Here is a 24,778-nt window from a genome sequence, read left to right on the forward strand (position 1 = left end):
CTGAGTAGTTGTGGCGCATAGGCTTTGTTGCTCCATGGCATGTGGGATATTCCCGGACCATGGATGGAACCCGTGTCCCCAGCACTGGCAGGCGGATTCTTAACCACTGCACCACCAGGAAGTCCCAACAACTAGAAAATTTAACATTACATATGTGGCTCACATTTCATTTCTATTGGACAGCACTGTGCTAGACAATAGGCACTATAATACAAATATAACTAATTCAGGGTCCCTGCACTCAAGGAGCTCCTAATTTCTCCAGGAATTGAGAGTAATTGTAATATAATACAATAAGCACTCCTACAGCAGTAGAAAACTCAGCAAGCTGGTACCGTACAAAGAAAGAAGCAATGGGAGAGAATGGCATGGAAAGCAGTGCAGAAAGAGGTCTAACCCTAAAAGAAAACTGACTTTAGGGAAAGGCATTTAATGAAGTTCTTTGCAGCCCCATGGATGATTTGACTGATGCTAGCAGAGTTTCCAAAGCCCCTTCAATACCAGTGGAATTTAGACACAGTGGCTATATGTGAAGTGCACACAGTGTGGTAATAGTACTGCCCAACTGCAGCAATTCCATGCGACTGGATCGTTGAAAGGGTTCCTGTGACTTCGCAGGATATACTTAAGTAATTTTAAAATAAAAGTATGTAGTACAGCATAAGAAAAAAAGCACAGACAGCCATAGAGAAATCTGAGGCTTCTGGACACAGCTCCCAGGGCCCTTTCTTAGTATTTGGACTACGAACCACCAAGACAGGAGTGGGATACTGCAATATCTGGGATGCTGAGGCACAAGTCTACCCAGGGGTCTTTTATACTCTGCACCAGGTAGCTAAAACCCATCTAGGCAACTAGTTAACCAGGTGTATCACTGTCTATCCTTATCTTGGCCAAGGAGCCTGACTTCCAGGCTTCCCTAGAATAAGCATAGAGCTACTCGAATCAAACAGAAAGTTCACATGTCCATTCAGGCCTTCCATTCCCATACGAAGAAGGAACAATTTAGGGTTTAATTTAGGAAAAGACTGTTAGGCAGGTCTTTTAGGGTGGTCCCTAGTGGTCCCTACCCCTTCATATTTATACCCTCGGATTACCCCCTCACCTTGAGTGCAGGCTGGACCTTTGTGACTCACTGCTAACAAACAGAATATAGCACAAATGATAGGATGTCACTTCTGAGATTGTTACAAAAGATTGTGACTTTCATCCTGCCTCTTTCTCACACTCATGTTCCATTGCTTTGAGGAAAGTCAGCTGCCTTATGAAGAGACCTGCACAGCAAAGAACTGAAAGAGGCTCCAGGCCAATGCCTGTAAGGAACGGAAGCCCTCAGTCTAACAGTTTGAGAAGCCTGGATCCTGCCAAGAATCACATGAGTGAACTTGGAAGTGGATCCTTCCAAGTCAAGGCTTCAGATGAGAACACGATCCCAGCCAACATCTTGACTGCAGCCTTATGACAGACCTTGAGGAGCACCCAGTTAAGCCACATCAGACGTCTGACCCACAGGAACTGTGACATAGTAAATGCTTGTTGTTTCAAGCCCTAAACTATGACAATAATGGATACAGGGATCTAACAATGAGCTTCATTCTGCAAAAGGAGAAGCACATGATGATAGTATATTCCAAATATACGAAGTTGGTAGGTGGTACTAAGTCAGAAATGAAGAAAAGGGAGGCAGTAAGTAAAGTTAAGGTCACACTGACACAGGAAGAAGTTACGACAGAAAAAGCACAAGGCCACTAGAAATTTTAAGTGCAAAGCCAAATACAGGTGGAAGCTGAAGGACAGTCTGTGTGAGTCCTATGCTGGGATTACTTAGAACACATATTCTGGCCAATTATTCCAGTATTTCTATTCATGGAGAAACGGCAGGTGTTGATACGCATCATGCAATGGAAACGCTCCTTGGTAACTGTACTGTAATTGTTGATTTTAGTATTTGGGGTCAAATTATAAGTTGTTTGATGATTATATTAATTCTTAGGTAAGCTTAAAAGCTGTTTGACCTTAAGTTAATTTTCTGTAGTTCAATGTTATCATATGTATAAAACAAGGACAATGTAACTTCCTGGTTTACTGTGAATATTAACTTATCATTAATGAGAGGAAATGAGTAAGGGTTAATTAATAAAGGGTGTACTTGAATCTGAAGAGAAACATTAACTATCCACACATTTTGTTTCCTACAAGATCCTTCGAAGCATCTAAAAGGAAATAACTTAAGATAATTCTCACCAAGCCTAACTTGATATTTTGCCACGCAACCATGAGTAAGTATAGGATTTACATTTGATATTTTGATGTCTTAAAAATAGAGTTTGGACCCCAAGAAATTATAGTATTACAAGGTAGGAGCCACATTTTGGATATGTAGTTCAAAGCAATCAGAGCATGCAAATTCCCAGTGACCAATGGAATGTAACATATCTAAAATGCAGCTGTGATGGCAGCAGTTCACTGATCACTGGGTCCCCACATTTCAACAGCCTGGGATCTCAAGCAAATCATCAACTTGGAGTTGATCAACAGAGAGATCAGAGAATAAAAGACAGGAGGAAAGCAACTAAAAGGACTTAGAAAAGGAAAGGCTAAGTTTCCTTTCCTTCCCTTCTAACTCTTTCCATTCAGGTCAATAGTCCAGGTTTCTGGCTATTTTTTTTTTTAATTCTATTATCTCATAGACAAATCGATTCTAATTAGGCAAAGCAAAAGTTAGGATAAATTATAAAAATCTCATATTAAACCACAGACATTCCTTCCATTAAAATTTATCTTGAAATACCATCTATGAAAATAATGCTGCCCTGGGTACCAGTTCATGACTCCATTCCTTTCTAGAATCTATATTGGGTAACTCAACCACTAAGAGGTTAGGGTTAACTCATTTAAGATTGTTGCCTTCCATCGTGGCCTGCAAGAAAAGGAGATGGCCATTGCAAAAGCTCCATTGAAACTGGCCACATGCTTAACGCAATCAATCCTCAGTCCCAAGACACCTGTTCCCACACAGGCAAGGCAGACCTCTCCACCCACTCAGTGGCACCCACACCGTGGCACAATCCAGAAACAAGATTCCTCCCTCTTCTTCTCCCTTATCCAATCCACCATCAAGTCCTATTGGCTCTCCCTCCAGAACAATGTCACCATTCAGATGGATATTTTCACTCTATATTTCTCCTCTAAAATTAGTATTATTATCATTTTCTTTCTGTGGTCATTTCTTTACATGGATGTCTACTGATTTGTTTGATCTTTCACTCTTGCATCTCACTTTCTATTTTTTATTCCCTTCTTTCTGAAGGACCTCTTCTTTGATCCTTTCTTTCATTGAGGGGTTGTTTGTCTTTTTTCATATTGTGCATAAAGGAATATTCTACACACAATTGCCCAGAGCCTCAAACACTTAAAAGATCGAATTTCTTTTTACTAATTTTAAGTCAAAGCAGTCTTCTTTCATTCTCTGCTGAAATTAACCACTGAAATTAGATGTTATAAAATCTTCATTGGTACCTGTAAGGTGCAAGCCTCAACATGTAAACACCATGCCTAAAGTGAAAACATTACCTATTAAAAAATTAAAGAATAATGATAGCAGCCAATTCAACATTGCTAAATACACATGTGCAACTCTAAATAACTTATCTAAGTATTTGAAATTTAATGTTGACTTTTTGGTAATGAGGCAAGACTGAACATATCCACCTAATTGTGCTTGTGCCTCAGTGGTTAAAGTGCTTGAATCACCACTTTAACCACTGAGATTTTTTTTTACAATCTTAAAAACTGAGGAAACTCAAAAGATACTTATCAAAATTTATTCCATGAGAAATTGAAACACATTCTTAAAGCATTTTTCATTTAAAATTAAACCCATTATGGGACTTCCCTGGCAGTCCAGTGGTTAAGACTCCATGCTTCTAGTGCAGGGGGAGGGGGTTCCATCCCTGGTCAGGGAATTAAGATCCCACATGCCATGTGGTGTGGCCAAAAAAATAATTTCTTTTAATGAAAAATAATTATCAAAACATTTGACAAAAGTCTACCATTGTTTTACATTTTTGCAAATTTCTAATATCTAAGTTTATGGTGGACCGCTGAATTCTTTTCTTTTTTACATCTTTATTGGAGTATAATTGCTTTACAATGCTGTTAGTTTATGCTATACAATAATGTGAATCAGCTATATGTATACATATATCCCCATATCCCCTCCCTCTTGAGCCTACCCTCTCTATCCTACCCCTCTAGGTCATCACAAAGCACTGAGCTGAATTCTTACTTGTGCCTTCTCTTGTTGAGCTATGTTGTCTTGAAGTATGTCAAAAAAATCCGATCTCACATACAGACATAGCTTTTTATGTGAACAAAGAGTGTGTTCATAGCCTTTTCAGATAATCATGCATTATTCTTCTTTGATACTGTGCCAAAACTTGACAAGCAATGGTTTCCTGAAGATTTAGTTGCAATGCAGAAGCTGTCACCACAAAGAAATTTTCAGTTTTATTAAAATACATTGGTCTATGTGGCATTTTGAAAGGATCTCTTATCTCTTCGCACTGGTCCTCAGAAATATTGGTTCACTAAGGTATACAGATCTTCCAAATATTGACACTTCTTACCACACAACATCAAAAATAATTGTGTTCATTAATATTCTCACTGAGTTGACTAGAGATCCAGGTAATGGGATGCTATCAAGCTCAGCATCTTGGATACAAAATTTCCAAAGCTCAAATTATCATTGGCAACAAGTATTTTTATTCCCCTTGAAATATCAGGATGACACAGTTCGAGACAAACGTGTCCATGATTCCTTCAAGTAAATATGATGTTCCATGGGACTACTTCTTCTCAATGACCATCACACCACCATTGCTTCTGTATCTCTCTTGGTTCAAATCATTTGGGAATGCATACATTTCTTTATGTGTACTTGCTAGTTCATCACTTAGGATATTTAAAAGATGTATATTCAGGGGTTGAGATTTTACAACATAAACAACTTTCACCACTTTATCAAAGACATTCTTTTTTGTTTGTTTGTTTTTGCAGTATGCGGGCCTCTCACTGTTGTGGTCTCTCCCGTTGCAGATCACAGGCTCCGGACGCGCGGGCTCAGCGGCCATGGCTCACGGGCCTAGCCGCTCCGCAGCATGTGGGATCTTCCCGGACCGGGGCACGAACCCATGTCCCCTGCATCGGCAGGTGGACTCTTAACCACTGTGTCACCAGGGAAGCCCTATCAAAGACATTCTTAAGGGAGACTTTTTCTTTTAATTGAAATATTCCAGCACTAAAGAATACAACGACCATTTTTCTAAGATGGTGGAGTAGAAGGATGTGCCTTCACCCCTTCTTACAAGAATCACAACTAACTGCTGAACAACCATCACTAAAAAAATGCTGAAACCTACCAAAAAAGATACCCTACATCCAAAGACAACGGAGAAGCCACAACGAGAGGGTAGGAGGGGTGCAATCACGATAAAATCAAATCCCATATGCACCAGGTGGGTGACCCACAAACTGGAAAATAATTATACCACAGAAGATCTCCCACTAGAGTGAAAGTTTTGAGCCCCAAGTCAGGCTTCCCAGCCTCAGGGTCCTGCAACAGGAGGAGGGGTATCCAGATAATCTGGCTTTGAAGGCCACTGGGATTTGACTGCAGGACTTCCACAGGACTAGGGGAAACAGAAACTCCACTCTTAAAGGGCACACACAAATTCTTGCACACATAGGATCCAGGGGAGAAAAAGCAGTGCCAGACTTACCTGCTAGTATTGGAGGGTCTCCTGCAGAGGTGGGGGGCAGCTGTGGTTCACTGAGGGGAAAAAGACACTGGCAGCACCAGTTCTGGGAAGTACTAACTGTGTGAGCCCTCCCAGAGGTCACCATTAGTCCCACCAGCCTGTAGGTTTCAATGCTGGGTTGCTCAGACCTAAAAACCAAATGGGAGAGAACACAGCCCCACCCATCAGCAGACAAGCAGATTAAAGTTTTACTGAGCACTGCCCAGTTCAGAGGGACAAGACCCAGCTCTATCCACCACCAGTCCCTCCCATCAGGAATCTTGCACAAGTCTCTTAGATAGCCTCATTCACCAGAGGGCAGACAGCAGGAGCAAGAGCTTCAGTCCTACAGCCTGCAGAACAAAAACCACAATCACAGAAAGTTTGACAAAATGAAATGGTAGACGTTTACATCCCAAATGAAGGAACAAGGTAAAATCCCAGAAAAACAACTAAGTGAACTGGAGATAGGCAATCTTCTGGAAAAAGAATTCAGAATAATGATAGTGAAGATGATCCAGGACCACGGAAAAGAATGGAGGCAAAGATCGAGAAGATGCAAGAAATGTTTACCAAAGACCTAGAAGAACTAAAGAACAAACAGAGAGGAACAATACAATAACTGAAATGAAAAATACACTAGAAGGAATCAAAAGCAGAATAACTGAGACAGAAGAATGGATAAGTGACCTGGAAGACAGAATGGGGGAAATCACTGCCATGGAACAGAATAAAGAAAAAAGAATGAAAAGAAATGAAAACAGTCTAAGAGCACTATGGGACAACATTAAATGCACCAACAGGGACTTCCCTGGTGGTCCAGTGGGTAAGACTCTGCACTCACAATGCAGGGGCCCTGGGTTTGATCCATGGTCAGGGAACTAGATCCCGCATGCATGCCATGCAACTAAGATTTTGCGTGCCACAACTAAGAAGTCTGCATGCCATAAATATGAAGTCTACATGCCACAATTAAGAAGTCTACATGCCACAACTAAAGATCTCATGTGCTGCAACTAAGACCTGGTGCAACCAAAATAAATGAATAAATATTTTTAAAAATGCACGAACATTCTCATTATAGGTGTCCCAGAAGGAGAAGAGAGAAAGAACATGAGAAAATATTTGAAGAGATAATAGCTGAAAATTTCCCTAACATGGGAAAGGAAACAGTCACCCAAGTCCAGGAAGCACAGAGAGTCCCAGGCAGGATAAACCCAAGGAGGAACATACTGAGACACATACTAATCAAATTTACAAAAACTAAAGGAAATGAAAAAGTATTAAAAGCAACAAGGGAAAAACGACAAATAACATACAAGGGAACTCCCATAAGGTTATCAGCTGATTTCTCAGCACAGACTCTGCAGGCCAGAAAGAAGGGAGTGGCACGATATATTTTAAGTGATGAAAGGGAAGAACCTACAACCAAGAATCTCTACCCAGCAAGGCTCTCATTCAGATATGATGGAGAAATAAAAAGCTTTACAGACAAGCAAAAGCTAAAGAGAATTCAGCACCACAAGACCAGCTTTGCAACAAATGCTAAAGGAACTCCTCTAGGTGAGAAAGAAAGAGACCAGAAACTTAAAACAACCTGAACATATAGACTGCTATATCAAAACCACATGGGAACTGCAAACCAAAGAACTAAGATACACACACACACACACACACACACACACACACACACACAAGCAACCCAAAGGCAACACTAAAGATAGTCATCAAACCACAGAAGAGAACAAAAGACGAAGGGAAGAAAAAAGACCTACAAAAACAAACCCAAAACAATTAAGAAAATGACAACAGGAACATACATATCAATAATTACCTTAAATGTAAATGGATTAAATGCGCCAACCAAAAGACACAGACTGGCTGAATGGATACAAAAACAAGAGCCATATATATATGCTGTCTACAAGAGGCCCACTTCAGACTTACTGACAAATACAAACTGAAAGAGGGGGGATGAGAAGGTATTCCATGCAAATGGAAATCAAAAGAAAGTGGGAGTAGCAATACTCATATCAGACAAAATAGATGTTAAAATAAAGACTGTTATAAGAGACAAACAGGGACACTACAAAATGATAAAGGGATCAATCCAAGAAGATGATACAATGATTGTAAATATGTATGTACCCAATAGGAGCACTTCAATACATAAGGCAAATACTAACAGCCATAAAGGGAGAAATCGACAGTAACACAATAATATTAGCGGACTTTAATATCCCACTTACACCAATGGACAGACAATCCGGACAAAAAATCAGTAAGGAAACACAGGCCTTAAATGACACATTAGATCAGATGGACTTAATTGATATTTATAGAGCATTCCATCCAAAAGCAGCAGAATACACATCCTTCTCAAATGCACATGGAACATTCTCCAGGATTGACCACACGCTGGGCCACAAAGCAAGCCTTGGTAAATTTAAGAAAATAAAAATCATATCAAGCATCTTTTCTGAGCACAACGCTATGAGATTAGAAATAAACTACAGGAAAAAAACTATAAGAAACCCAAACACGTGGAGGCTAAACAATAGGCTACTAAACAACCCATGGATCACTGAAAAAAATCAAAAGGAAAATCAAAAAATACCTAAAGACAAATGAAAATGAAAGCACAATGATCCAAAGCCTATTGGATGCAGCAAAAGCAGTTCTAAGAGGAAAGTTTATAGCAGTACAACCTTACCTCAGGAAACAAGAAAAATCTCAAATAAACAACCTAACCTTACCTCTAAAGCAACAAGAGAAAGAAAAACAAACAAAATCTAGTAACTAGAAGGAAAGAAATCATAAAGATCAGAGGAGAAATAAATGAAATAGAGACAAAGAAAACAACAGCAAATTTCAATGAAACTAAAAAGCTGGTTCTGGGACTTCCCTGATGGTCCAATGGCTAAGACTCCATGTTCACAATGCAGGGGGCCTGGGTCTGATCCCTGGTCAGGGAACTAGATCCCACATGCTGCAACTAAGAGTTCGCATGCCACAACTAATGAGCCTGCATGCGGCAACAAAAATCCTGCACGTGCCAAGATCCTGCATGCCTCAAGTATGACCCGATGCAGCCAAATAAATTTTTTTAACTAACTAAATAAAAGCTGGTTCTTTGAAAAGATAAACAAATTGATAAACCTTTAGCCAGACTCAAGAAAAAAAAGGGAGAGGACTCAAATCAAGAAAAAGGAAAAATTACAACTGACACCATAGAAATACAAAGAATCATAAGAGACTAATACAAGCAACTGTATGCCAATAAAATGGACAATCTGGAAGAAATGGCCAAATTCTTTGAAAGGTACACTCTCCCAAGACTGAACCAGGAAGAAATAGAAAATATGAACAGACCAATCACAAGCACTGAAATTGAGACTGTGATTAAAAAGCACCCAATAAACAAGTCAAGGACCTGATGGCTTCACAGGTGAATTCTATCAAACATTTAGAGAAGAGCTAACACCTATCCTTCTGAAACTGTTCCAAAAAATTGCAGAGGAAGGAACACTCCCAAACTCATTCTATGAGGTCACCATCACCTTGATACCAAAACCAAAGATAACACAAAAAAAGAAAATTACAGGCCAATTATCACTGATGAACATAGATGCAAAAATCCTCAACAAAATACTAGCAATCCAAATCCAGCAATACATTAAAAAGATCATACACCATATCAAGTGGGATTTATCCCATGGATGCAAGGATTTTTCAATATCCACAAATCAATCAGTGTGATACACCACACCAACAAATTGAAGAATAAAATCCATACGATCTTGATAGATGCAGAAAAAGCTTTTGACAAAATTCAACACCCGTTTATGATAAAAGCTCTCCAGAAAGTGAGGGAGAGGAACCTACCTCAACATAATAAAGTCCATATAAGACAAACCTACAGCTAACACCATACTCAACAGTAAAAACCTGAAAGCATTTCCTCTAAGATCAGGAACAAGACAAGGATGTCCACTCTTGCCAACATAGTTTTGGAAGTCCTAGTGACAGCAATCAGAGGAGAAAAAGAAATAAAAGGAACCCAAATTGTAAAAGAAGAGGTAAAACTGTCACTGTTTGCACATGACATGATACTATACATAGAGAATCCTAAAGATACTACCAGAAAACTACTAGGGCTCATCAATGAATTTGGTAAAGTTGCCGGTTTCAAAATTAATACACAGAAATCTGTTACATTTCTATACACTAACAACACCCCATTTACCACTGCATCAAACAGAATAAAATACCTAAGGAGACAAAAGACTTCTACTCTGAAAACTATAAGACACTGATGAAAGAAACTGAAGATGACACAGATGGAAAGATATATCATGTTGGATTGGAAGAATCAATAATGTGAAAATGACTATACTACACAAGTCAATCTACAGATTCAGTGCAATCCCTATCAAATTACCAATGGCATTTTTCACCAAACTAGAACAAAAAATCTTTTTTAAAAAAAAACAAATTTATTAGATTTATTTATTTTTGGCTGAGTTGGGTCTTCCTTGCTGCACGCGGGCTTTCTCTAGTTGTGGTGAGCGGGGGCTCCTCTTCTTTGCAGTGGGCGGGCTTCTCTTGTTGCGGAGTATGGGCTCTAGGCACGCGAGCTTCAGTAGTTGTGGCACGCAGGCTCAGTAGTTGTGACTCATGGGCTCTAGAATGCACGCTCAGTAGTTGTGGTGCACAGACTTAGTTGCTCCGCGGTATCTTCCCGGACCAGGGATCGAACCCATGTTCCCTGCACTGGCAGGCGGATTCTCAAGCACTGTGCCACCAGGGAAGCCCAGAACAAAAAAATCTTAAAATTTGTATGGAGACACAAAAGACCCCAAATAGCCAAAGCGATCTTGAGATAGAAAAACAGAGCTGGAGGAATCAGGTTCACTGACTTCACGCTATACTACAAAGCTATAGTTATCAAAACAGTATGGTACTGGCACAAAAACAGAAATATGGATTAATGGGTCCATTGATAGAATGAGGTTAGAAAGTCCAGAAATAAACCCAGGCACCTATGGTCAATCTATGACAAAGGAAGCAAGATTATACAATGGTGGAAAGGCAGTCTCTTCAACAAATGGTGCTGGGAAAACTGGACAACTACATGTAAAAAAATGAAATTAGAACATTCTTTAACACCATACACAAAAATAAACTCAAAATGGATCAAAGACCTAAATGTAAGACCGGACACTATAAAACTCTCAGAGGAAAACATACGCAGAACAATCTTTGACATAAATCGCAGCAATATCTTCTTTGATCCACCTCCTAGAGTAATGAAAATAAAAATAAACAAATGGGACCTAATTAAACTTAAAAGTTTCTGCAGAGCAAAGGAAACCATAAACAAAACGAAAAGACAACCTACAGAATGGACAAAAATATTTGCAAATGAAGTGACCAACAAGTGATTAGTCTCCAAAATTTACAAGCAGCTCATGTGGCTTAATATCATCAAAACAAACAACCCAATCAAAAAATGGGCATAAGACCTAAATAGACACTTCTCCAAAGAAGACATACAGATGGCCAAGAGGCACATGAAAAGATGTTCAACATCGCTAATTATTAGAGAAATGCAAATCAAAACTACAGTGAGACATCACCTCACACCAGTGAAAATGGCAATCATCAAAAAATCTACAAACAATAAATGCTGGAGAGGGTGTGGAGAGAAGGGAACCCTCTTGCATTGTTGGTTGGAATGTGAATTGGTGAAGCCACTATGGAGAACAGTATGGAGGTTCCTTAAAAATCTAAAAATAGAGCTACCGTATGATCCTGCAATCCCACTCCAGGGCATGTATCTGGAGAAACACATGGTCAGAATGGATAGATGCACGCCAATGTTCATTGCAGCATTGCTTACAATAGCCAAGATATGGAAGCAACCTGAATGTCCATTGACAGAGGAATGGATAAAGGAAAATGTGGTACATATATACAGTGGAATATTACTCAGTAATCAAAAACAATGAAATGCCATTTGCAGCAACATGGATGGACCTAGAGATTGTTATGCTGAGTGAAATTAAGTCAGACTGAGTGAAGTAAGGGAAATATCATGTTATTGCTTATATGTGGAATCTAAAAAGAACTGAAACAAATGAACTTATTTACAAAACAGAAACAGACTAACAGACTTAGGGAATGAACTTACTGTTACCAGGGGGGAAGGGATAGTTAGGGAGTTTGGGATTGGCATGTACACACTGCTATATTTAAAATGGATAACCAAACACAACATTGTAAAGCAACTATACCCCAATAAAAATATGGATAACCAAGGACCTACTGTATAGCACAGGGAACTCTGCTCAATATTATTTAAAAACCTAAATGGGAAAAGAATTTGAAGTATAGATACATGTATAACTGAATCAGTTCATTGTACACCTGAAACTATCTGTTAAATAAACTGTTAATCAACTATACTCCAATGTAAAATAAAGTTAAAAAAAACAAAAGAACACAATGACCAATATAATGACCACTAATATTCATAGTTTGGAACCATTCCATTGCCTTGACTGGTGCTATGGTGCCAGTTCTACCAATCATTGCTTTTCTAACTGATCCTTCTACTGACATTGCTCAGGATGAGCACAATGGCTTTTCCTATGGAAGCATGCTATTTAATATTTTAAGAAGCCCAGTCTTCTGAAGTCTTCAGAATGTATTTTTAAAACTCGTGATAAAATATACATGAGTTTACCATCTCATGCACTTTTAAGTGCACAGTTCAATAGTGCAAGAATATTCGCACTAGCAAAATTGAAACTATACATCCAACTGAAAAACTCTCCATTTCTCTCTACTCCCAGAAATGTAGTTTTAATGTGTGAACTATGTAGCATTAAGATTTTATGAAAACAACACATTTCTACTTCTAGTAGTCATAAAGCCCAGAAACATTTGAAGAGTTATATTTTGCCTTCCTTGCAATTTCCTGAACCTAGTACATTTTTGCTCTTCTAATGAATGAACCTGAAAATATTTACTTGTGACAGCTTAATTAACATTTCTCCTTTTAAAAACACCTTTCTAAAATGTGCTCTGTTGTGAGGGCAGGAAATCAAACACAAATCAAACTGTTTCGGATATACTTTTTAAAAAATAAATGTTTATTTCAAGTATGAAAAGTAATATTTAAACAGTATCCAAAAATTATGTTCAGTTTAACAAGTATAAAACAAGACTCCGACAAAAAGTTTACAATTTAGTATAAAATACTTAAGAATATACTTTAACATTCACAGTGAGGATTTCTGAAAAATAAATTTTGCTAATAAGTTTTAGAAACAAAAATACAGTCCCAGAGGAAATAAACAAGTCCTTAAGTAATGAACAGGTCTCCCTTAGGATGGATAGTTAGCATTTCAAACTAAGATTTGTATAATAATTCCTTTAAAATAATGGTAAACTTGGTTCAATAATGTCAGAATTCAATACCTTATGGTTTCCCTGACAGATACCATCTATTTATGTCTGCTACCCACAAATAAGGTTCTCAAGCCAATTTAATTAAGTAACTTTAATGATATACATAACCTAAAATGGTAACCAGACTCTGAGAAATTTTATCACGGCAATCTGAGTATTTCCAGAAAAATAATTTGAACAGAAAGTGACAGAAATTTTCTTGTGGCAATTAGAGAACCATCAGAAGAATTAAAGTCTCAAAATTATTCTAAAGGACTGCTACCAAGACTTCTGCTTTTCTTCTCCATGTACAACTTTTTGTAGGTTTGAAACATTGCTTTTGAATCTTTTACTGGGTTTTGTAGTGTCTCAAATCCATCTGCACTGAAACTTCTCTTGGAGAGTCTTGAATTAGCCAAAACATTATCATCTAAGGAAACAAAAATTTTATTTACTTTATTACTCTTAATGTTAGTGACCAGTATACAATCAATATAAATTGAGACAGAAAACATGCATTGTTTTCTGGGATAAAAATTAGGGAAAGAGTTAAGTGTGACAAACTATGGCTCTTTACCTACAGAATTATAAAGTAGATACACAGGACATCTTGCCTCTCCTTTGGGGGCTGTTTTCTAATGTCATCCCCATCTTCACTGCCCAGGGCTATTCTGCTCTACCTGTACCCTTGCCCAATAAAATCTCTTATTATTTGCACACTATTATGAACGTGACTTTCTTAACAGCCATCTAAACTAGCAATATAAAAAGCACAAACGCAAGCCAGTTCCAAAGAGTAAATGGAAACTACAGCTTGCATATTTTGGCCTTGCTATGCACTAGGTATTCTAAGAAATATCTGTATTTTTCTGTTTCTTTAGACTATTTCAGTGCTGTCATTAGCCTCACTATCCCTTTTTTGATGGGCCCAGCCACCTTTTCCTTTTTCTGTGTATTTCTAGATGTGCCTCTATATCTCAGAAGCTGTTCCAATTCTGAATTCCCGTACTTTACATTCCTGCTCTAGCCACTCCTTTCTGAGTAAGTTTTCTTTTAACTTTTTCTGCCTGGGTGGGTCAAGCACTCTGTCCTCTTCTTTTTTTTTTTGGTAACAGAGGACAGCTACCCTTAATTCTTTATCTGTTTCAAATCCCTCTCCGTGCACATCAGCTTTCTGTTATGAATGCTGATACCTGAGGTGCAGCTCTAAGCTGCTTTCCGCTGGATTCTGTCACCTCCTCTTCTTCTACCTCACCCTGACAGTTTCACGACTTGCTCCATCTACACTCCAACCTTTGCCACCAAATTTAGGTGTTGCTTATCTAAAGTGTGTTTTTTATAGCTCTCTGGGAGTTCCAGTTCTCTAGCCTCTTCCTCTTGGTATGTTCTGTCATGATTTCCCTGAGTCTCGTAAGACTTTTTTTTTTTTTTAATATAAATTTATTTTATTTTTATTTTTGGCTGCGTTGGGTCTTTGTTGCTGCACGCAGGCTCTCTCCAGTTGCAGCGAGCAGGCTCTAGGCGCGTGGGCTTCAGTAGTTATGGCTCACAGGCTCTAGAGTGCAGGCTCAGTAGTTGTGGCGCACAGGCTTAGCTGCTCCACAGCATGTGGGATCTCCCCGGACCAGGGCACAAACCCATGTCCCCTGCATTGGCAGGCAGATTCTGAACCTCTGCGCTACCAGGGAAGCCCTCGTAAGACTTTTGACAGAGCTCTGGACTTGTTTCTTAGCTTTTCTCTCACCCTGCTGCATCTCTCATTGCGCCTGGGCCCTGCTTTTTGTCATTTGCATAGTGATCCTGAGTACTGATGTCCCACCTTCAGTGTTTATTGCTCATCCTGTCTGCAGGTATCTTCATGTCTGTCGTTTAGCTCATGCTGCTCCCTGAGCCTCTGGTCAACCTGTGCATATATCTGTCTTCTGAGTATTTTCAGATTCAGATTCCAGTTATGCCTCTCAACTCTCTCTGAGGCAAAACTTATGGCCCTCCCTTTTTCCAAGGAACTTTCTTGCTGCAATCTCCACACCTATTTCCATTTTTCTCATATTTCACTTCCTGTGTTCCAACTTTAGGGGTGTGTTTTCTACTCTCCCACTAATTCATTTTTCTCTCTTTCAGTTGTCTTCCTGTTCTAATTAGGAGTGCACATTTCTTCTTCCTTTGATTCTTTCATTCAGGTTTCTTTTTCTCTTTATGTATCTTTAATGTATAAGACTCCATTTCTACATGCCTGCTTACATATATTCTTTATAAGCTCTTCTCAACCTTTGTCACACGTCTTCTCTTTATTGTTGCTCATGGCAAAATTCTGCTTCTCCCAATTTTCAAGACTCTTATGAACTCTTCGTATTTAATTAACCAACACTAAAATAAAATTCCTGAATCCTAGGTTCCAGTTCTCAATGCAAAACCCTAAAACACAAAATACATTCATTCCACTAATTAAAAATCAGAGACTAAAAACTCTGGTTTTCTGGTTGGCCCTCACCCCAAAACCCTTCCTAACAAAAAAACAAAAAACAAAAAACCCAAAACCAAAACAAAACAAAAAACTAGGAGCATCAGTCTTTTGTCATCAAAATAACTCAAATTCCACACTTAATAAACTTTGAAGACAGGGATGTGGTTCAAGTCCCTATTGAGTTACTGTCTATGTAACTTTAGCCAAATGATCTAACCTCTCATTGATAAATGGAAACATCTTTGTCTCCCTGGTTTTGAGAATTTAATTAACTAACTTGCAAATAATCTAATCTAGGGGTTGGCTAACAGGGTATGCCTGTGGGCCAAGCCCAGCCTCTAGCAAGTTTTGGTAAAGTTTAATTGGAACATAGCCCATGCTCATTCATTATTGTACAGCCATTTCTCACTGCAATGTTAGAGTATTTAGGAGAGACATTATGATTTGCAAAACCTATCTACACAGAAGAAGTATGCCAACCCCTTGTCTTAAGTCACTGTGATGAGAATTCTCTTGTTAAAAGGAAATAGATCACTACTTCTCTGTCCACAGCATGACAGAAAAAATAGGAGAATGTCTTCCTACCACTCATACAGACACTGAACTATTTTTTAAAAGAATATGGATAAAAACCAAACTTCACCATAGTTTCATAACTGTAATCCAGCTTATATATGACAGAGTGCCAGGTAAGTAAAATAAAAACTTAAACAGATGGTTTTACCTATTTCTTGGTTGGCTTCCGGCATCCTTTTCTCCTCAGTCACACATTTTAACCAGTCTTCTTTTGTACTTTTTATTCCTGAAACTATTTAAATATTCATTTTCAGATCTCTAGATATTGCTATTCATCTCTTTTAGTACTATAATGAAGGAAAACCATGTAAGCCTAAATTAGATTTTAGAAGGCATCAGATAGATTCACACATAACTAAAAAGGGCATGGAAAAATGCTTTCTCCCCTATGACGTGCCTGAATCTCACAATTTAAAAGTTTACCTTCATTATGTACTTATGTTTCTCCCACTTGGGCTGAACACCAACACATCTCAAGATACTTAAGGGCACATGAGACAGAATGTACCTCACACTGCTGCTGCACCCACTTCCAACCAGGCCCTCAGACTCTAAGGATCTAGTTTTAAGAACCAAGTGTAATCACCAGTACTTTACAAAATGAATTTTATACTCTATATACTCATACATCCCTACCACCTTCCAAGAAAAAGTACCTTATTTACATTGTAATTTTATGCACCCAAACAGATACTGTCTGAACACAGTACAGGAGAAACTATGATTTCCATTCAAATCCTTTAGTTTTCCAATCTGAGTTTCTCAACACAATGTTTTACATATACTATCCACAACCCATAAATATTTCCTTCTACCACAAGTAATGAGTCCTCTATTTTCTCCTTTCATCTTGCACTACATTGAGAATTCTATCCTTCGGCTAACCAACAGTCATGATTTCCATTCGGGTTTGGTAACTCAACAATGGACAACACTGCTTCCAAGATCCTCCCATTGTGTATTTCATGAGTAGACTAGAAGGTACCGCTTTAACTTTAGTGATAACACAATCACCAACTGCTTCAAAGATGACAGTAAGTCAAACCACTTCCGTATGTACAAAAAGATTTCATTAACATTACATATCTCCTAACATTTAGACCAAAATTTCAAATTCACAGGGCTTTGAAACTGCAAGCCCCAACAAGAGAATGAACAAAGGGCAAGACCTGAAATAATGTACACTTGATGCTTTTCTGACTTAGCACAAAGAATGTTTTTCACTTCTTGGCACAAAAGGAAATCTTTGTATTTGGCAAACCTTACAATTTTATATACCTCTTGTCTTAATGTGAATGTAGTATAATTTAAAATAAGTGGGACACAAACTCAAAACAAATATTGCCCAATGAACCATAAATTTACTGAGAAAACTAAATACTAAGTAAAGGCAAAATGCATTTAAGTCTCTCCTAGCTACAGGGAAGTTAGAAGAGATGCTCCGTCACTTGCTGAACTACAGTATTACAATGTTGCAGACACCATCAAAAAAATCATACTGGACCTTGCACAGGAGCTTGCTCCTTCCTAGGAGTAGATGGCAGATCATTCTGGCCTTTAACAGGGTTTGTATTCTTAAATAGTCCATCTGGACATAATTTAAACTCCAACATGCTTAGTTTCTCTGTGGTATCTTTCACAGGTAAAGGGGTCTTAGGTTTATTTTCTGGTCTCTTTTCTTTATTAAGCTTCCTGGGTGAATTGTCTAATTTTGTGAGACAAATGCGCTCACGTTCAGTGCATTTAAATGCAACTCTGTTCAGATACAGTTTCCTTTGATCCTTTGCTTGGGAAGCCATTTGGCTGAATTCAACGTCATTATTTACATTACTCAAATTTTTGTCTAATTTGGTTTTATCAATCCACATTTTATCAGGTTGTTTTCCACCAACTGTTCCTTTAATATTCCTTGAAATGTATGTTTTAGACTCCTTGGAATGATGGGCTTTGAGGTTTTTACCATGGCTTGTACCAATATTTAATGATTCCTTAGAGGTTTGTACACTGCCATTGTGTTTCTCATTTGATCTCCCACAACTTCCCACTCGTGTAGAAAGTTTATTGGACCTCATATACTGAGAATCACATGGTACATTTTTCAGGTAGTTTTTCTTTAATGCTTCTTTATGCTTCTGCCTTGATAAATACTCCTTTGGTGATAGAACTCTATTAATTTTAGATGAGCTATCCAGAGAGCCTGAGGACTTAACATTTGACACTGTCTTTTCTTTAATCCTGGCTCTTTCACCTGTGGTTGAGAAAAGGTTACAGAATTTAACTGCACCACCTCCCACATTCTTATTCTGCTCTTGTTTAACAGATTTCTTCCTCTTTATCTCTGAATCAAGTATGCTCCCTTCATCTAACTTCTTTTCCAAAACTTTTTGTTTAGAGCCACCTGCTTTCAATTTTCTCTTTTCCGGTGATACTGACTGTACCAAAGAACCATTCTTCACATGCAAATCTTTATTTTTACTTGTCAAAAAACCCATCTTTGGTTTTAGTGGTCGTAAGTTTTGTGCCATGAGCTTCCTCTGCAGGCTCTCTTGAGAAAATTTTGTAATTTTGTTAGTGGAGTGAAAAGTTATCTCATGAAATTGCAGTTTTCTTTTTCTTTTGTGACTCTGCAAAGAATCTGGTTTTTTATCACCTTTAGATAAAAAGTGACCAGATAATTCTTGTTCTGTCCTTAATGAGCTGTTATGTTCTGATTTGGATTTATCTTTTATATTCCTGCCTTGCTCTGTTTCAGGAAAAGATTTTTTCTCAATTGGACAAGTCAGAATAATCTTCAGCTGATTATTTGAAGGACTGTTAAATGCAATAGGAACATCTCTGTCAGAGGTTCTCTCTCCCTGTTTATAACCGTTAGTCTCCAAAGGAGAATGTGGATCTTTCCCTTTTTCTGCCTTTGAAGTTGGGTTCTTAGTGGAATTACACTGGCATTGAGGTACTCCTTCATAAACCATAGAGAGCCACCCCAATGCACAGCAACGGACATCATCTTTTTCTGAATCCAGTATTACAGAATCACAGGTTTCTTCAACTGCATGTGCTTGTGGGTTACACTGGTTCCCTTCTTTTGTGACAGGCTTTTCTTTCTGAGGCTCTGTCAGTTTGTCTACCTCGTTGGGTTGATCGTCCTGTTCAGGAAATAATTCTTTCATTTGCTCTGAATTTAATATTGTAATTTGTATCTGGTCTGTTGAGTCTTTGGAGTCACAACCGGTTTTATCACAAGTTTGAGCTTTTGAGATTTGGTGTGCCATTTGTTGGACCACAAAACCTTCATGCATGTTCACAGGTTCAATACCATAGGGAAACTCTTTTAAAAGTTCTGACAGCTGATCATGTAGGTATAAGATTGATGTCTTATCTTTGAGATTCTCATTTGTTGTAGGATCCTGGGCCGCTTCCTGAGGGTAACTATCCTGCTGAATAGCAGCTGGTGAACACATATCTTTAGCCATGCTTTCATTTTTAGTGATACACTCCAAACTGCTTTCCTCTAGAATTCCACTCTTTGCTCCAATGTACTTCAAAGTCGATGGTTCTGGAGGTTGCAGTGACTCTGACTGATCAGTTATTTTATGTGAAACATCTGTGCACTGCACAAAATTATCTTTTTGAAAGTCAAAGTCTTTATTCCCAGTGATATTGTCAAATTGTTCATTTTGTCTACTATTCATTACTTGGTGATTGGGTACAGGTTTCTGTGGCTCAACCTTTTGCAAAGAGGGCAAGTTGAATATCTTTGCTATTTGGGAATTATAAGAGGTATCACCTTCAACAAGAGAACAAATACTGCCAATCTGTAATACATCTCTGCCCACAATATCACTGTCCTTTGATATACATGAGGTTTGCTGATCACTCACAGGATACTGGATATCTGGTTCTGATTTGTTATGCTTTCCTTGATTGGTATTAGGTGTGACTTCTGAATTAGTATTAGTTGACTCACTTTGCTTATCCTTCTGAATTAGTGGGAGAATCTTGGTGCTTGTGGTACTTGTCACTGGTTCATTAACATTCAAAGCAGCAGTATTTTCTGAGGATTTGTTTTGTAAGCTACAAACACTGCCTTCTTTAATAACTGGATACATTGTTTCAGGTAAAGCTTCAGGTGTTACACCTTTGACAGACAATGTTTTGACATCTGAAAGAATTAAGGGTGATACTACAGCAATCCCCTTTACAGTAGTTGCTCCGGAAGACTCATAATTCTGTGCTACCATTGATAAAACTGTGTCTTGTGAACTGTTTACAATTTTATTCTGAGAATTTCCCACAGCTGAAAATGGACTCTTCTCACAGATGTCCACAGGCTTTGAAATTCCAACTGCTGTTGTGTTTGTTTTTGACTCATTACACTGTTTTTCTTCCATAGGTTCTGAAGGTTGCTTTTTCCACAAAGAAAGACATGTTGCTAGCAATTCCAGGGAAAAGAGAGAGTCACTTTTAGAAGACATTCCATTGAAGGATTTATGCTCAAAGCAAGAAGAGTTGTTTGAAATCTTGGCATTTATATTACAAGTAGTTGGAGTACCTGGAGTTTCCATGGTTTTCAAATTCACTGGGTTACCAGTGTTCTGGATATTTGGATTCATTTCAAAACTATGCAGTTTAGAATCATGAATACGTTCATTAGTATCTTTTAATAATTTCTTCTGAGTTTTATTTCCAGATGCAAGTAAACTGAGAATTAGCCTATTTTTATTTGGATACTTGGAAACATATTCCTCAAAGGATGTAGACTGAGGAAGAGAAGCTGCTTCAGAATTTGTTGGCACATTTTGTGCAACGTTGACTAAATTTCCTGATGAAAACTGGGTGTTATTTAATATTGCCTGGGTAATCTCAACAGTTGATGTCTTTAAAGAACTCACAACTTGCGAACAGCCAGAATTTAGTAAAACAGAACTGACTTGGTTAAAATTTCTGTCCTGAAGGTTGGAATTCAATGTATTGTGTGTTCTATTTGTTTCTTCTGCAGATTCCATTACCATTGGTGGTTTATCCTCCACAGTATCTGGAGGGCCTAGGGTTACCTGTGGTCCAGACTGGATTTTGGCAGTTTGTTTCAGAGACAACCCACAATTTTGAGCTGATTCACTGTAAGAGGTATTAGTTGTTTTAATACAACCTGCTGCCATCAAAAGATTTTTATTAATTTTAATTTTCCTTGCAAGGTCCGAAAACTTCTTTTTTATTTCTACTAATGTTTTAATATCCCTCACTAACTTTTCTTTTGTGGCACTTGTGTCCAGTACTTGATTTGAAGTTAGATTTCGAGAATCCACTCTTTTCTCTTGATTATTTTGAGTAACAGCCTGAACACCATCCACATAAGATCTAACAGGTTCATTAAAAGGCTGATTGACATTGGTATTTACTCTCAAGTTACAGGAATTTCCCATTGTGCTGAAATTTTCATTAAGGTTTTGCCACTGCTGCTGAAAGCCTCTACAAAAGTCTTTCCTCATTTCAGGTAAGTGCATTTCTTGACTCTGAGGAACTTCCATAGTGTGTTTAACAACATGCTGAGTACTTTGCAGAGGCTGGCTTGCATACCTACAGTCATAAGGAGGAGGAGGAGGTCTTTTGTCAGTCTGAGTAACTGCATATTGATATGACGGTACAGTTGCAATCTGCTTTGACTGTAAAGCCAGGGCAGGATTTGGAGATTGACTATTTTTAACTTGTAATGATACAGATGACATAGAGGTTTGTTTCTGAAGAGTAGGATCCTGAAAAAAGCTTCCTGATGAATAACTATATTGCTTTGGAAGTGGTCTGTAATCTAGGTAAGTCGATCCACTGGATGCACACTGCTGTGCCCAATCAACCTGTTGCTCTGATAAAGGTAGGTTAAGTCTCGGGTTTCCTTGATAAGTTATAGGAACTCTTCCGGAATTAGAAGGGATCATTTGTAGTTGCATGGAATAGGTATCTGATGTTAGAAATTGATTCTGTAGTGCACATACATTGGGCGTATTCATTCCAAAACCAGTCTGATGAGATACAGTTGCCCCTGTATGAGAAAGCATAGAATTCCTCATTGGTGAGTTCAACCATACATCCTGTGTAACTCCTGAAGACATTTGCAAATCGTGATTTGGTTGTTTGGGTCCTTTAACATTTGCATATGTTATTCTTTCTACTGAAGTCTGTGAGGTCACAATGGTCCCACTATGCATATCAGAAATAGGGATTTGTTGAGGAGTTTTATAATTTCTGATGTTGAGCATCGGCTGTGAGACTGGATTTAAATTACTGAGAAATAGGCATGGTTCTTGGTTACTTCCAGGATGGTTTAAAGAACTTTGAGATGCTGTGGTAAGTGTGTTTACTAAAGCTTGCTCCAAAAAAGATGCCTGTTTTTTAGGATACTGTGGTGGTAAGGTGACACTCTCTGATTTTGCATTCCAGTTCATTGTTGATTTGATGCAATAGCAGTGTATTAAAAGCCAGCTGTTTTGAATGTCAGGAATCTGTAGGAAATAAAGATCTTTTATTAAAAAGCTGTTTTGCCAGGTCAGAATTTCTAAGATAATTTTCTTAGTTTACCTTATCATCAATGCTGACTATGTCTAGCAAAATTCCTGAAACCTCAGACTAGAGAAAGCTTCATCTTTGATTTGGATAAAAGGAACAGCAAAGGAAGATGTAATAATAAATATGGCAAATGTCAATAAAATTTTCTGGCGTGTTCAACAGAAATTCATTCTACCCAATATAGTTAGTATTTTGTTTGTTACACTTAAGAGACAATTACTTTCTGCATTTACTTATGTTAACTAGCTCTTTATTCTAAGTAACCCATGATCACTGTAAAAAATAAAATTTTTAAAAAATCAAGCATATACTAAGAAGCCCTTACTACTGTCCATCTCCAATGTCTAACTCCCTAGGGGTACTGTTACCTTTCTTTCAGAAAATTTCTATATATAAAAAAACACCAGGGCTTCCCTGGTGGCGCAGTGGTTGAGAGTCCGCCTGCCGATGCAGGGGACACGGGTTCATGCCCCGGAGCAGCTGGGCCCGTGAGCCATGGCCGCTGAGCCTGCGCGTCCGGAGCCTGTGCTCCGCAACGGGAGAGGCCACAACAGTGAGAGGCCCGCGTACCGAAAAAACAACAACAACAACAAAAAACAAACAAACAAAAAAAACAAAAAAACCCCACCAATACATAGACAAGACCTCATCTTTTAAGACAAATGGAGTCCTACCAAACATGCTGTCTACAGTTAGCCTCATTTTCATTACTATACCTAGGATATCTTATCATTTCAACTACACATATATCTATCTCACTGTCTGCGTAACATTCCACTTCCTGTGTATATCACCATTTAACCATTTCTCTATTGATAGACATTTGGTTTTCTTAAGTTTTTGCACTTATAAACTATCCTACACTAAGAATTCTTGTATTTATGCTTTTATATTTGTGCTGTTTCTGGAAATTCCTACAAGTGAAATCAATATGTCAAAAGACACTAAAATTATTTTCATAAGCAGTGACAAACTGCCTTCCAAAAAGACTGAAATAGTTTATACTCTCACCAACAGTACAGGGACATATCTAAAAATGGACAAATCTGTAACAATAAATGATAGGGCAAACAAAGTTTGACTTAAACGTATTAATAGTATACCGAACAACTGCAGAATACACATTTTTTCCAGTGCACATGGAATTTTTACCGGTACTGACCATATGGCTAGGCCATAAGCAAATCTCATTTTTGAAGGATTACAATAATTCAGGTTAATTCACAGTGGAATTAATCTAGAAATTGTAGAAAAAGGACCTAGGAAACTGCCAAATAATTAAGAAATAAAGAATGCAGTGAGCTCTGCTGTCTCTTCCTCTAATTATCCAATAGGATACCAGACCTATTGAATCAGACCCCACCCTTATGACCTCATTTACCTTAATTATCTCCCTAAAGGCCCCATCTCTAAAAATAGTCACACTGGAGGTCAGAGTTTCAACATAAGCATTTGGCGGGAGGGTGGGGGACAAGACACACAGTTCATTCAGTCCATAATGGGCTCCCAACCCCATGTTAACATATGACTTGAGGATAATTTATAACATTAAAAGTAAACTTATTTAAAAGAAGACTGGGAAACAATCTCAGTATTTATCATATAAAGTTAAAAGTAAGTTAATCCAAGGAAAAGACAGAGTGAAATAAACAAAATGAGAACAGAGATTCAATAAGTCACAAGTTGGTAACAAATAAAAATCAATAAGCCTCTGACAACACTGATCATCATAAAAAAAAAAAACCCACTGTATTGGGAAAAGAGACTATCACTAGATCTTACAGACATTAAAATGGTAATGTATTTATCTTGAGTATTTCCAAACATTTAAAATTTAGGTGGAATGGAGAAATTCCTTGAAAAAACATACCCTAACATCTATAATTAAATATCTTCATAAAGAAAACAGCAGGGCCGTGTGGCT

At 38.0% G+C, this 24,778-nt stretch overlaps 1 protein-coding gene across 1 annotated transcript; it reads right to left on the bottom strand.

Moving 5' to 3' along the window:
• Positions 1 to 13,404: 13,404 nt before the first annotated feature.
• Positions 13,405 to 22,733, bottom strand: RESF1 (retroelement silencing factor 1; the record flags this gene model as incomplete). The annotated part of the gene is made up of 3 exons (XM_079715104.1): positions 13,405 to 13,686; positions 16,445 to 16,528; positions 17,801 to 22,733. 3 exons carry the CDS (start codon positions 22,731 to 22,733, stop codon positions 13,520 to 13,522), a joined length of 5,184 nt encoding a protein of 1,727 aa, XP_079571230.1. The 3' UTR covers positions 13,405 to 13,519.
• Positions 22,734 to 24,778: the final 2,045 nt, after the last annotated feature.

This window comes from Hyperoodon ampullatus (assembly GCF_949752795.1).
Source record: "Hyperoodon ampullatus genome assembly, chromosome: 11".
NCBI lineage: Eukaryota > Metazoa > Chordata > Mammalia > Artiodactyla > Ziphiidae > Hyperoodon > Hyperoodon ampullatus.